Source organism: Eptesicus fuscus, chromosome 11 (genome assembly GCF_027574615.1).
Source record: "Eptesicus fuscus isolate TK198812 chromosome 11, DD_ASM_mEF_20220401, whole genome shotgun sequence".
In the NCBI taxonomy this organism is placed as follows: domain Eukaryota; kingdom Metazoa; phylum Chordata; class Mammalia; order Chiroptera; family Vespertilionidae; genus Eptesicus; species Eptesicus fuscus.
Window position 1 is genome coordinate 54065687 of NC_072483.1, and position 12485 is coordinate 54078171.

The 12485-nt window shown below is 37.4% G+C and overlaps 1 protein-coding gene across 1 annotated transcript in view; it reads right to left on the reverse strand.

Moving 5' to 3' along the window:
- TTN (titin) overlaps positions 1–12485 on the reverse strand; it is a 281117-nt gene that overhangs the window by 248359 nt on the left and 20273 nt on the right. Inside the window, exons 14-25 of the mRNA XM_054723165.1 lie at positions 8878–9171; positions 8653–8775; positions 7173–7454; positions 6860–6925; positions 5860–6118; positions 5573–5636; positions 4703–4918; positions 3845–3987; positions 2312–2517; positions 1538–1771; positions 1185–1429; positions 40–296 (exon numbers count right to left, since the gene is read on the reverse strand). Coding sequence (XP_054579140.1) covers positions 40–296; positions 1185–1429; positions 1538–1771; positions 2312–2517; positions 3845–3987; positions 4703–4918; positions 5573–5636; positions 5860–6118; positions 6860–6925; positions 7173–7454; positions 8653–8775; positions 8878–9171 — 2389 coding nt within the window. The remainder of the gene's footprint in view (positions 1–39; positions 297–1184; positions 1430–1537; positions 1772–2311; positions 2518–3844; positions 3988–4702; positions 4919–5572; positions 5637–5859; positions 6119–6859; positions 6926–7172; positions 7455–8652; positions 8776–8877; positions 9172–12485) is intronic.

Consider the following 12485-nt stretch of genomic DNA (forward strand, 5'->3'; position numbering starts at 1 on the left):
TTTTGGGTTTAAGAATTTGTGAGCAGAAAATTATCATACCATTATGAAACCAGAAGGTCTCTGGCATAGGTCTACCCACAACCTTTAAGTCAAATCTGGCAGTTTGCCCTTGTAAACATTTGAAAGAAGCAGGTTTTAACACAAAGACTGGCTTATACAGTCTCTCGAGTTGTGACTCATCTGTTTCCTCCAGCCTACGTCCAGGGGACATCCGTGCAGGGGACATTCGTGCAGGGGACATCCGTGCAGGAGACATGCGTATAGGAGACCTGCTCACTGAACGCGGAGAGACAGATCTGGAAAACAAAGGACATATTTTCATGAATCATAGAGAAAATTCAGCAAAATAAACAAACCTCTTTATTTCTTGTTCATCAATGTCATTTTATAATTTACTTCTGTATGTTACAGAAGGCACCTCAAACCCACTGGGATCTAAAATGGAATATATTAGCATCGCCCCCCAAACTATATTTTTTCATATATCCTCAAACCAGTCAGTAGTCATTTAGCATAGCCAGGTATTCGGGGACTCAGAATCTTGGAATGATCCTTAGTACTGTCTTTCTCTTACCACCTTGACTTAATTAGTCACCAACCCATTTTGTTTCCACTTTCAAAACATCTCAATAAAGATTGGTTGGTTAAACAAACCAATGCATAAGAAAAAAGATTAACATGTGTTCTTACCCAACAGGAGGAAAAACATAAAAATTATGTTTGAAAATAAAATCCTATCTTTACATTACAGCTAGAATGGCTTGGATTGGATAACCCTACAGGCTGGGTAAACTAAGGCAGTTTTCATAGGATTGCAGAGATTCAGTGTTCCCACGTTCAAACTAGAAATAATAATCCCTATATTGCAGCATTATTGTATAAATTAGGGCTAACATGTAAAATACGATGTTAGATAAACCTTATAGCCTTCATTATATTAGTTATAACACTGACAAAATGAAGAGAGTGCTACAGTAATGAAAATGCTTTGCTCATCTTACATAGGGGCAAGAAATAAAATCTCTTGGCAATTATTGGCAGGTTTCTGTGCTGTCTCACTCAGCCTTCACCCCAAACCTCTTCCTACTCCCCCTCTCCCCACATACAATAGCAATTTGCCACTGGGATATTTAGTATTTTAAATAATTTAAATACTAATCAACCCAAATATTTATGAGTCTTACCTGATTCTGCTCATTGGCTCTGGTGTGGGTATGTACATCGGAGCACTAAGTGGAGCAGCAGGCTCCACATACAATTTCCCGGAGCAGATTGCATTTCCTTTAATATTGCTGGCAAATGCAGTATAGATGCCCTCATCTTCTGGAAGAACAACAGGTATGCGCAGACTAGCTCTGCCATCTTGTAGAAAGTCCATTTGGTATCTCTCTCCATGCTTAATGCGCTTGCCATCTTTGTACCACGCAATCTGCAAGTAATATGTACAGGTGAATTAAATGTAGATAAAATAGTTACAATGGAGCCTAGCTGTATCTTTACTGTGGCATGGAAGTAATGATAAATGGTTCTATTTTACCTTGGGTAATGGATAACCAGACATCTTGCAATGAAAGGTAACACCCATCCCCTCAAGAATCCTATAATTCTTGATTCTTAAATCAAATCCTGCTTCAACAGCTTCGGATTCAGAAATGTCAACTGCCATCTTTTCTTCTCCGTCTTCTTCAAGAAGTTCTTCTAATGTGGTCTTTATTATTCTGTATTCAATTTCTTTAATAAGCCTCTCTTCAAAGGAAGAAATGTGGAATTCCTATGTAGCAAAGAAGATGATAGTTTGTTAAAAAGATACATCCTCACTGATAGAAATTCTTTAAGTATATTAGTTTCAGAGATAAGGACTGATGAAAGTTTCTAGCTAGGAGAAAACTTTAGAAAGCTCTTTTTGTTTTTAATCTGCATTACAATCATCGTTGCTGGTTCACATTGTGGCATCTTGGGTAAATGATAGCCTAAAAGTGTGGGTTACAAAAGTTCAGATGTTTATCATACAAACAAAGAGATCTTGGCAGTAATGAACATGGTCATGCTAGTGTTTGTCTTTTTCTGTATATATATAAAATTCCCTATTTCTAAAGTTATATTTTGTGGCATATATGAAATCTGTTTCTAAAGTCATAGGTGCAACATGTCATGAAGATGAAGGAAGCTTATCAGCAGTGAACCTGGGCCAATTAATAGCAGTCTAACTGACCCCATCACTTGACAACGAAATTATTAAAAATAAGGGGGGGATTATAGGAGGAAAGCATAATTTGTAAAAGGGTTTACATCTCATTATTTTTATACTCACTTGGTCTTCTACAAAAGTTCTGACCAGTACAGTATCTTTGGCCATTTTCTTCCTAATTAAGGCCTGTTCTTTTTCATACTCTTTTTCATAGTCAGCATATCCAAATCCAGGTGCTGTTTCTCCAACTTTAGGTTCTTGCACAAAGGCAGTCATTTGTGTCTGATAAAACATTTCTTGCTGAGACTTCATCAGTGAGTCATAATCAGCTAGGAGTTAAGAACGTAAGTTACTTTTTTATGTTCTTATGTAAAAGCCTTCATCCTATTGTTCACTCAGGCAAGCCCCACATTAGGAAAAGTTGATAACCAAAAGACTGATTTTTCCAAAATTTTTTCCAAAAAAGTACTCAATAAATATTAATTAGATTGAATTTTCAAAACCAAACAAGTCAAACCAGCCCGTACTATTGTAGAAACAATTTCATATTAGCAGTCAGTCCTTTGGGATGTATCCTGGAGGTCTTTCTAATTTTCTGTGTGGCTTTTGGCAATTAATTTACCTTCCTGGGTCTTAAGTTCTTTCTCTGCAAAGTGGGGATAATATCCTAACCTTCTTTTAAGGGGTGTTGTGCAGATCAAATGAGACAGAGCATGGGATGGTCCACTGTAAATGTGAACAGCTAAACAAAGTTAATGGTGATTCACAGATACATTTTGTTTGGCCTGAATGCTATTACATTTCTTTTTTTCCAAATTACTTACAAATTTTGAGAATCATGATTTCCAGCTTTTCTATAAAATATCAGAAACTCTAGCAAAATGGAGTCTGGTACAAGTGTGCCTGGTAATAACACACTAGAGACAGGACACTACTGCCCCCTTGAGACAGGGCATATACTCTCCAGCTTGCCATTGTCTTCCTTGTGCTCACTGATATCATCTATCTGCCTGTGTCTGGGAGTCAACTGTATTTAGAATCCCTTCATCTTCAAAGGCATGATATGCAACAAATGAATGCCACCAAATAGAAAATATTACTAGCAACTTAGAAGTTCAACACCAGTATGGTTTTTGAGGCCTGGAGAGTATTATGCTAAGTGAAATAAGCCAGTCAGCGAAAGGTAAGTATCACATGATCTCCCTCAGATGTGGAATCTAATGAACAACATAAACTGATGAACAAAATAGGTCCAGAGACATAAAAGCATGGAATAGACTTTCAAATCTCAGAGGGAAGGTAGGGATGGGTGGGTGGGAAGAGATCAACCAAAGAACTTGTATGCATATATGCATACCCCATGGACACAGATGGTAGTGTGGTGAAGGCCCGGGGCAGGAGGCGGTGGTGGGCTAGAACGGGTCAATGGGGGGAAATAGGGGACATATGTAATACTTTCAACAATAAAGATTTAGAAAGCTAAAAATTAAAAAATATTTCCTATTATGGCTGAGGCAAAGAAGGGGAGCCATTGAGACAGAACCAGTATCAGAACCAGGGTACTGCAACAGGCCTTTCAACAAACACACAGCCCTGCTCCCTCCATGTGTTTGTGCTCTTATCATGCACATAGGTACTAGTTAGAGTTGCACTGACCTTCTCCAAGCAAGGAGGCAGATGCAGAAGTTTCTCCATGCTTATTACGAATAACAATAGTGTATTCTCCAGCATCATCGGCAAAAGTCATTGAAATCACCAGTTTGCATTCACCGGTTTGTTTGTTGTAAATCACTTTGTATCTTTATGGAAATAAACAAACAAAAACTTCAGTCATATAATAATCCTTATGTGACTAAAATAACCCTTATGTGGATCTGTGCTATAAAATGCAATGATCCTAAGCATGTGACTAAGCCCTACCATAGAAAACAACTATGAGATAGCTGAAAATTGTGGAAAATACATGGACATGAGTAATGAGGGACATGAACACTCTTTAAAATAAATAATATAATACTACTGGAATCAGATATATGGAAATAAGTGGCTGCAAATATTTTTAATTGTAGCAAATTAGCATTACTTTTCATGTATAACTATCTTCTTCATCACATGACTCTTCATCTCTTATCTTTTAGTGACTTAATTATGTGTTTTTGTTAAAAATTGTCTCAGATTCTTCCAGGAAAAGTGTGTGTGTGTGTGTGTGTGTGTGTAAAAATACCTGTAAAAATATACATTTTCTCTATTTCACTAGCACTATAAATAAATCAAACTAGAATATAAAGAAATATATCTTCTATCCACTTTGTCAGATGGCTTTGTTTCTCAATAAGACTTTGTACAAACATGTGAAAATACACAATGAAGGCTCCATAGTGAAAGAGCCTACCTTCAGGGAATGGTGCTGTAATTATATTCTACTTCTCTCTAGGCTTCATTATATATATATATATGTTTTATATATATCATGCATATCACAGAGAACGCTATATCATTCAGCCATTAACATACCTATATCCAGAGGTTAGAGGAACCCCAGATTTTTTCCAGTAAACATGGGGCTTTGGGTTGCCACCAATCTGGCATTCAAATACCACGCTCCCTCCTTCTACCAGTTTCTGGACCACTGGTTTTGAAATGAAGAAAGGAGCAGCAGGTTCTCCAGGCTCTGCTCGGTCTTCCATGATGCTAGTGTCAGTCATCACCACATCTCTTGACTCCACAAAGCTGGGAATAGAATTTCCTCACATTAGCTTCTGGATTGTAATTTTCTAATACTAAAGGGACTGAAAAAAATCAAGACTGTATAATGACTCTTGAACAAAGTGGGGCTTAGGGGCACCAACACCACCGTGCAATTCAAGTATATATATATTTTTTATAAAGATATATTTTATTGATTTCAGAGAGGAAGGGAGAGAGATAGAAACATCAATGATGAGAGAGAATCATTGATTAGCTTCCTCCTGCATGTCCCCTACTTGGGATCGAACCCTGGGCATGTGCCCTTGACTGGAATGGAACTTGAGACCCTTCAGTTCACAAGCCGATGCTCTATCCACTGAGCCAAACCTGCTAGGGCCATGTATATCTTTTGACTCTAAATTCAGCTTTTCCTATCCACAGGTTTCAAATTCACAGATGCAACCAACCAGATTGAAAATAGCACTTTCAATTAGCCATTGGGAATCTGTGGTTGGGAATGTGAAAATATTGTTTCTGATTCCAAGTTGTTTGAATCTGCAGATGCGAAACCTAACAGACACAAGGGTTGACTGTATTTATTGAAAAACACCCATGTGTAAGTGAACCCATACATCCAAATCCCTGTTGCTCAAAGATTGACTAGAATGAAAGCTCATTAACAAAAGAATGTTTTACCGTTTCTCTTCTGTGGTAAATTTTTCAGTCATGGTTGTGGTTTCTTTCTCAAATTCTTCTGACACTGGAAGATAGAAGTTTCTCATTAAAGTCAGGCACTTAGTCCATTTTGTTGGTGACCCCTGCTTAGCATAACAACTTAAGTTGACTCCATAACCTACCCCCCAGTTCAAAAAGGGGACACCACTGGGAAGTGTGCAGAGACCCTACTGTGCAAGGAAGTGTCAGCTGGGAGTGGTGAGTGAGTGACAGCATGTATGCAAGGACATGGGAGGATGGCCACTCACCCTGCACAGCGAGGTAGCAGGATGTGCTGACGGTCCCAGCCTCGTTCACAGCACTGCAAGTAAATCGCCCGCTGTCTTCGGCAAAGGCTTCCCGAATCATAAGCCGAGCAATTCCACTCTGGAAGGTTATCTGGAAATCAATGGAACTTTCTATTTGGTAGTCTTCCCTGTACCATGTCACCTTCGGGGATGGGTATCCAGAGATGTGGCACTCCAAAGTGACGGATTCACCTTCTATAACAGTCACATTTTTTAAGCCCTAAAGAGAGAAAAAAAAGAATGTAATATTGATAAGTGTGCATTTTCATTCATCATCTCTATCTGTTATGGCATATGTGGGGGTTTGAAGTACATTCTAATTGCCATAAATGGTTTTTTAAGATCGGGACTTTAGAAATGTTAGCAGAGATTCCTTTTGGAAATTGGGATATCCCCAAGTTGAAATAAATGCAAGGTGTTTCCGAATTGTTAAGGTGGAATTGTACTGATGCCATATAACTCCATGTGAGGGTAACTGCATACCCTCTGTGATTCTCACATACTCAGATCTTAACAAAGCCCAAAGGCTCAGCAGCATGTGCTGCCTCTTCAACAAAGCTTTCCAAGCTCTCCCCAATTCTAAGTAATTGACCCTTCCTCGTGATCCTCCCTCTGTCGAGGTGCTTATCACTTCCTGTATTTTATCTGGCTTGTTTTGGACATTTTCCCTGACAGTCAGGCAAAGGTTTCAGAAGGCTACATCTCTCTTTCTCTGTCTCCATACTTTCCTCTAATGCTTTACACATAATAGAAATTCACATAATAGAAAATCTGTGGACTACATGACCCATGGTTGCCACACAGAATCTCCCTTTCTCTTTCCAAATAGTGTATGGTCTTAAACTTAGCATTTGTAAACTCACTGATGCCATTTTCCAGTTTGAGAAACTGATCTTGGCACATTTTAAAATTATGTGCCCAGATATGCACATGGTCCAACACAATCAGCTTCTTTACTCACCGAGACCAAAGTTGGTGGAGTAACAGGGATTTCAGCAGGTGCAGGCACTCTTGCTGTTTCTGTTACCTATGATTTTTACAAAGGATATTTACAAAATGCCCATGAAATCAGGGAAATCTCACAAACTTTAAGCTCATGCAAAATTATAAAAATAAGTTGAGAAAAAGAGCTCTGTCCCACTAAAATTAAGTTTGAGCATAGGAAAGGAGGAAGGCAAGACGCCCGGCTGGCTGCTTCTGTAGTGCAGACTGCGGAGTGTCTGGCCGTGATTCATGGGGATGTGTGAGAAACAGCATGCAATCCGGGGACCAACCTTGGCCTCACGCCCATGAAGTACTTCGAAGCGCTCTTCGCGGACTGTGCTACCAGCGATGCTCAACCCTACTTCCTTTTTCACTTCAATGCCAGCTTGACTCTTGTAAGTCTCTGGTGTGTCAGTGAAGGGGAACTGGGGTGAGGGCGTGGGCTCTGCTCTCACTCTGGTCTCACCAGGCTTCACAGTGGGTGCCTTTACGGATTTGGTAATCTTCTGAGAAGAAGATGTGGCTGACAACTCTTTTTGTAATGTAGCAATAGCGCTACCGGCTATTGATGCCTGAAATGAAAATGGAAGTCAGAAAATAAAGTCACTTAACTGTCATCCAAGTCATCATTTAGAAGTGCTTTGCCACTAGGATTTCTCTGTTGTGAGTCTCTCTTTTTGGGGGGCCCATTTTTTTTTTAATGTTCTCATTATCACTTTAGAGTGAAAAGTCAGTTAGAGATAAGTCAGTTATAAAGCTCATTGTCATTCCTGTCACTTTGTGAAATATATTGAAAATATCTTTCTTAAAGAGTTGTATTAAGAACTCCTTATTTTACATTCTTATCATAAAGGAACTGAGGGTCTTCTAAAGCTTAGTCAAGAATTTTCACTCAATCATCCCAATGCTGCATTTGAAAATACCACAGTGAGCTATTCAAAGTCAAGAAATTATTAAAATACTTGGTAAATTCCTAAGAGCTACTTTACAATAGCACATTTATATTTCAGCCACAAATATATTTGAAAGGTGAAAATGTAGACATTCAGAGAAGTAATTTAAAGGCTTCCTTACTGTTTTTTATTTTGTTGCTTTCTGTGATTATTTGATTTCAATAGTAATTTGGGACTATCCCAAATATAGGTATCAAATGTACCTTACAATTCTTTGACAGCATACAAGATTTGGACTCTATGTCTTGGATGTGTACAATAAGAACAAGAGTTTACAAATGTTGAGGGTTAGTATGTGCTGTCCCCTTGTGAAGGGTTTTCCATGTATTAATTTGCCCCGATGACAGAGCTAATAAGGGGCAGAGCCAGGACACTAAATTCAGGGCTGTTTGACTCTACAATCCAACCCAGCCACCACACAATACCACCTCTCCATCTTGTTATACTGAGGATACAACTACATGATGTCTCAATATCTGTCTTTAGTATTTATATACATTCTCAGCTAAGTTACTCTGAAATGTCTCACAACATAAGGAAAAGTAAATAGTATAATTACAGAACGTGAAACAAAGAGAAGCCTCCATGAACTTGTGTCTCTTTAGAGTGGTGAGATAACCACCTGCTACTCCAGGCTCACCCTGCCTGGCAAGTGTCAGAAACCAAACTTTAGAGGCTCTGAGTCCACTATGAATGCAAACGGACACTAACAAAAAGAGGCCACATTGGCCTATACCAAAGCTAACTCTGTACCACACGTTAGACGCTTAGTTCCTTAGAGCCAGACATTTCTCCCTCATGCTTATTAACTTCTTACCTCATATCCATGTTCTGTTTTAGGAACAGAAATCTTTGAAACGGTAAAGTGAGGGCTTGCGGTGCGGGGGCGTTTATCCACATGGACTAATCTTTCAGTTGTTACATCTGTAGTTTTCTTGATCTGCATTGAAATGAAACTCAGTGACACCACTGTTCGCCAGACGATCACAGAGGTTACACTTGCTTTCCCATGGTATTAAAAAAGCAGCAGGTTCGCACTCACCTGTGATGATATATGCATTCCCATTTGATCAGTAGTTGTGATCTGAGTCTCAGAAGGAGCTTGGATCACTCTAGGCTTGACTGCTTTAGAGACAACCTGGGGTTCTGAGGCCGGGCGCTGGGGTTGCTCGGTGACCTTTGTGGCAGAAACATGCTCCTTATAGCCATACTCTAATGTAGTCTGCTGAGCATACGATTCTTCAAGATGCCCAGGCTCTCTGGGCTCTCTGACACGGGCCTGGTCGACTGCAGCAACAACTGTTGCTACAGCTTCTGCCTTTTTCCCAGCGTCCACCTGGAAACGAGGTTTCCAGAATTAATACACAGTCATGTCAAAGTCAGGCTGGGCCATCTCCTCCTAGGAGAGCAGATGAATGCCTAACGGCATGATAGTCAGAGGGCACCCATGTTATATAGATATGTTAAAGTCTCTAGAAATATAACTCATAAATGTACTTAAGAACTTAATATTTCACAGTTTATTATAACGTATGGACATCTGGTTAGATAGACTCTGTATGCAACTGCTTATTTAGACTAGACATTAAATCACACACAACATAGGACAACACAACATGTATATAAAATAGTAAGAAGATTTTGAGTTTTTCAAGCATTATGTCTGAGGCAGTCAATTAGCCCTTGAGAAATCAGAACTTTGGGGCTGGTTATCTTCATTGACTCTTTTTGTTATCTTCTCAATCATTTTGTCTTGTGTTGACACAATGACAATGATGATAAAAATGTACTCAAATGCCATCCAGAGAAATCAGGTGCTGCAAAGATGTACAGTGCATGCAGATCTGAGATAACATGAAAGCTCACGAACACAGAGAGAAGCACATTAATTTACTGATGATTCTGCAGGGATAAGAATTTTTTAATCTATAAGAAAATATCTCTCTTAAAACACACAAACGAAGATATTGTGATAAACATGAAAAAGTGTTATATTTGTATTCAAGAGAACAAATTTTCCTATAGAAATTCAATTTACTTTCATTATTTCTGGGAATTAACAGGAAAAAGGAAACAAATGATGTTTTCTCATTTCATGAATTTGATTAACATAAATGGGAACACAGTTTGCAAAGGAATTTCTCTTTTTTTAAAATATTTTTGTATTGATTTTTAAAGAGAGAGCAAGAGAGAGGGCGAGAGAGAAAAACATCAATGTGATAGTGAAACGTTGATCAGCTGCCTCTTGCATGCCCCCTACTAGGGATTGAGCCTGGAAACCTAGGCAAGTGCCCTGACCAGGAATTGAACTGGCAACCTTTTGGGTGTACGGAAAGATGCTCAACTAACTAAGCCACACCGGCCAGGACAGGAGTTTCTCCTTTAAAGATTGATTCTATGCAATATTTGGAAAAAGCATACTGTAAGAATCACATTGCCATGTCCATCAGTGCTCTTTCAAAGTAATGCTGGAATATTTTATTCATGGCCAGTTTTCTTTTCTATTGCTGTGAATAGAATCTAGATTGCATCTGAAATGTTTTCCAAGTATGCTACCTGTATAACTGTTAAAATTGTTATCTGAACCATTTAAGATAAAAATGAGGGGTTTTTTGAGATGGAATTGGGCTGTTTGTGATCTAGTGCTTTATCTAGTGCTTCCTTCTAGGAAGACACACTTTAATTAACTTGCCTTGAAGAATTACAAATACCATCTTCACTCTAGATGGCATTTTAGAAGAAACTGTAAAATATATGTGATATTTAGGTGAAGTTTGTTCATCTGCTTATTTATTTTTTCTTTTAATCATATAGGCCATTAGTTGACCTTAATTTTGCAGATGTTTGAAATGTTAACATCTTCAACAGATAATATATATTATATAATGTTTATATTATCTTATATCTATAACTTTGCTCGTAGAGTGATTGCATTTACATTATATCTCATTTGAACCTTTCAACCAATCTACAAAGTTATCAGGTTGAGTTTTAGTTTTAAAAATGAGAAAGTAGACTCAAAGAAATGATCTTCTGCCAGCTGAAGTATACAGATCTTGTTATAAAACTTACACACACATAAAAGGAATCTTAATTATAGTACGATATCTTAAATTAGGGAAGCACCTATGTATTTTTTTCTAGAGTTAATGTACACCAAGTCCTTATACATATGCCAATGGTGGACAACTAAAAATGCATACTCTATGCTCATAGCTGCTTTTGTTTCTTAGTGGATCCTAACATCACTCATTGAACCAAAGACCCCAAATTGTACCAGTTAAATAGTGAGAATTAACTTAGGAGACACAAAGAGAAGTGTTATTTAATCTGGCTTTTCACAAATGGAAAGGCTAACTGTTCCACGGAGGAACTGGACTGGATCTCATCTCTAATGTTTTGTTGATCAGTTAAGCGATTAAATGGAACACCAGGACCACAATGACTCATGACAGATGAAAGGTTATGAGAGCTGATGATGAAATGGGATGAAACAATGCTTTTCACCTCCATAGCATCAGTTTTCATCTCTTCACGTAAAAGATGTATTTGTTCTTGCTTAGTAGCAAATCCTTCTCTAGTCCTTGGCAATGTGGCTGGTTCAGTAGGTTTTGCAGTGGCAATTATTACTTTGGGTCTAGACACCTTTTTGGCTTCCATTATTAGCTAATGTATAACAACAAAAGCAAGATAGTCAAATTTATGTGATTTAGAAATAACAAAAATTCAAATATCGTCACTCATGAAGTATGTTACCTATTGGAATTTCTAGCATCTATTAGGCTTCTGAAAGGCTGATATGGCATTTAATATTAGTCTTGGATAAATGTTTAAAAAGCTAATCTTAAGTCATGTTTTAGAAAAAAAACCAAAGATGTAGAGATAGAAAACAAAACCGAGGGAAATACAGACAGGACTCAACCATGATGCTAAAGAAATTGAAAAACTTTAGTTGCTGATTTCTAAACACTGTATTAGCAATAAAGAATAAAATTAGGTAAAATAGCTCATGTGGGGTAAATGAGTCATGGGAAATAAGTTAATTCATAGAAATTTCATAGCTACAAATAACATTTTCATGGCTTATGTGCATTTATTCTTGATGGATAATTCCTTCTCTAGATATTAATATCATATCTTATTTAGCTTTAGTGGGAACTACTACAGCAGGCACTATCATTTTCTCAGCTTCTTTTCTCATCTGATATTTACAGAGGGAAAAAAGATAATGTTTCACATAAAGAAAATGACGGATAATTTTCTGAAATAAGTCCACACTCTACAAAGTAATATACTGAATTTATGACCCCTTCAAAATATACATATTCTTGACAGTCAGTAAGATTCAACATATATATATGTGTGTGTGTATATATACATATACATACACACATATATATACATATATACACATATATATGTATATATACATTATATATATACATATATACATATATATGTATGTATGTGTGTGTGTATATATATATACACACACACACATATATATATATATATATATATATATATATATATATATATATTGTTTTATGTTCATGGAGTATATTAAAATTAGCCTGCATGCAATTTCAATCATCAACTTCTGGAGAATTTCTAGATGTTAATAATAAAAAATGGAAAATAATAGTGAAG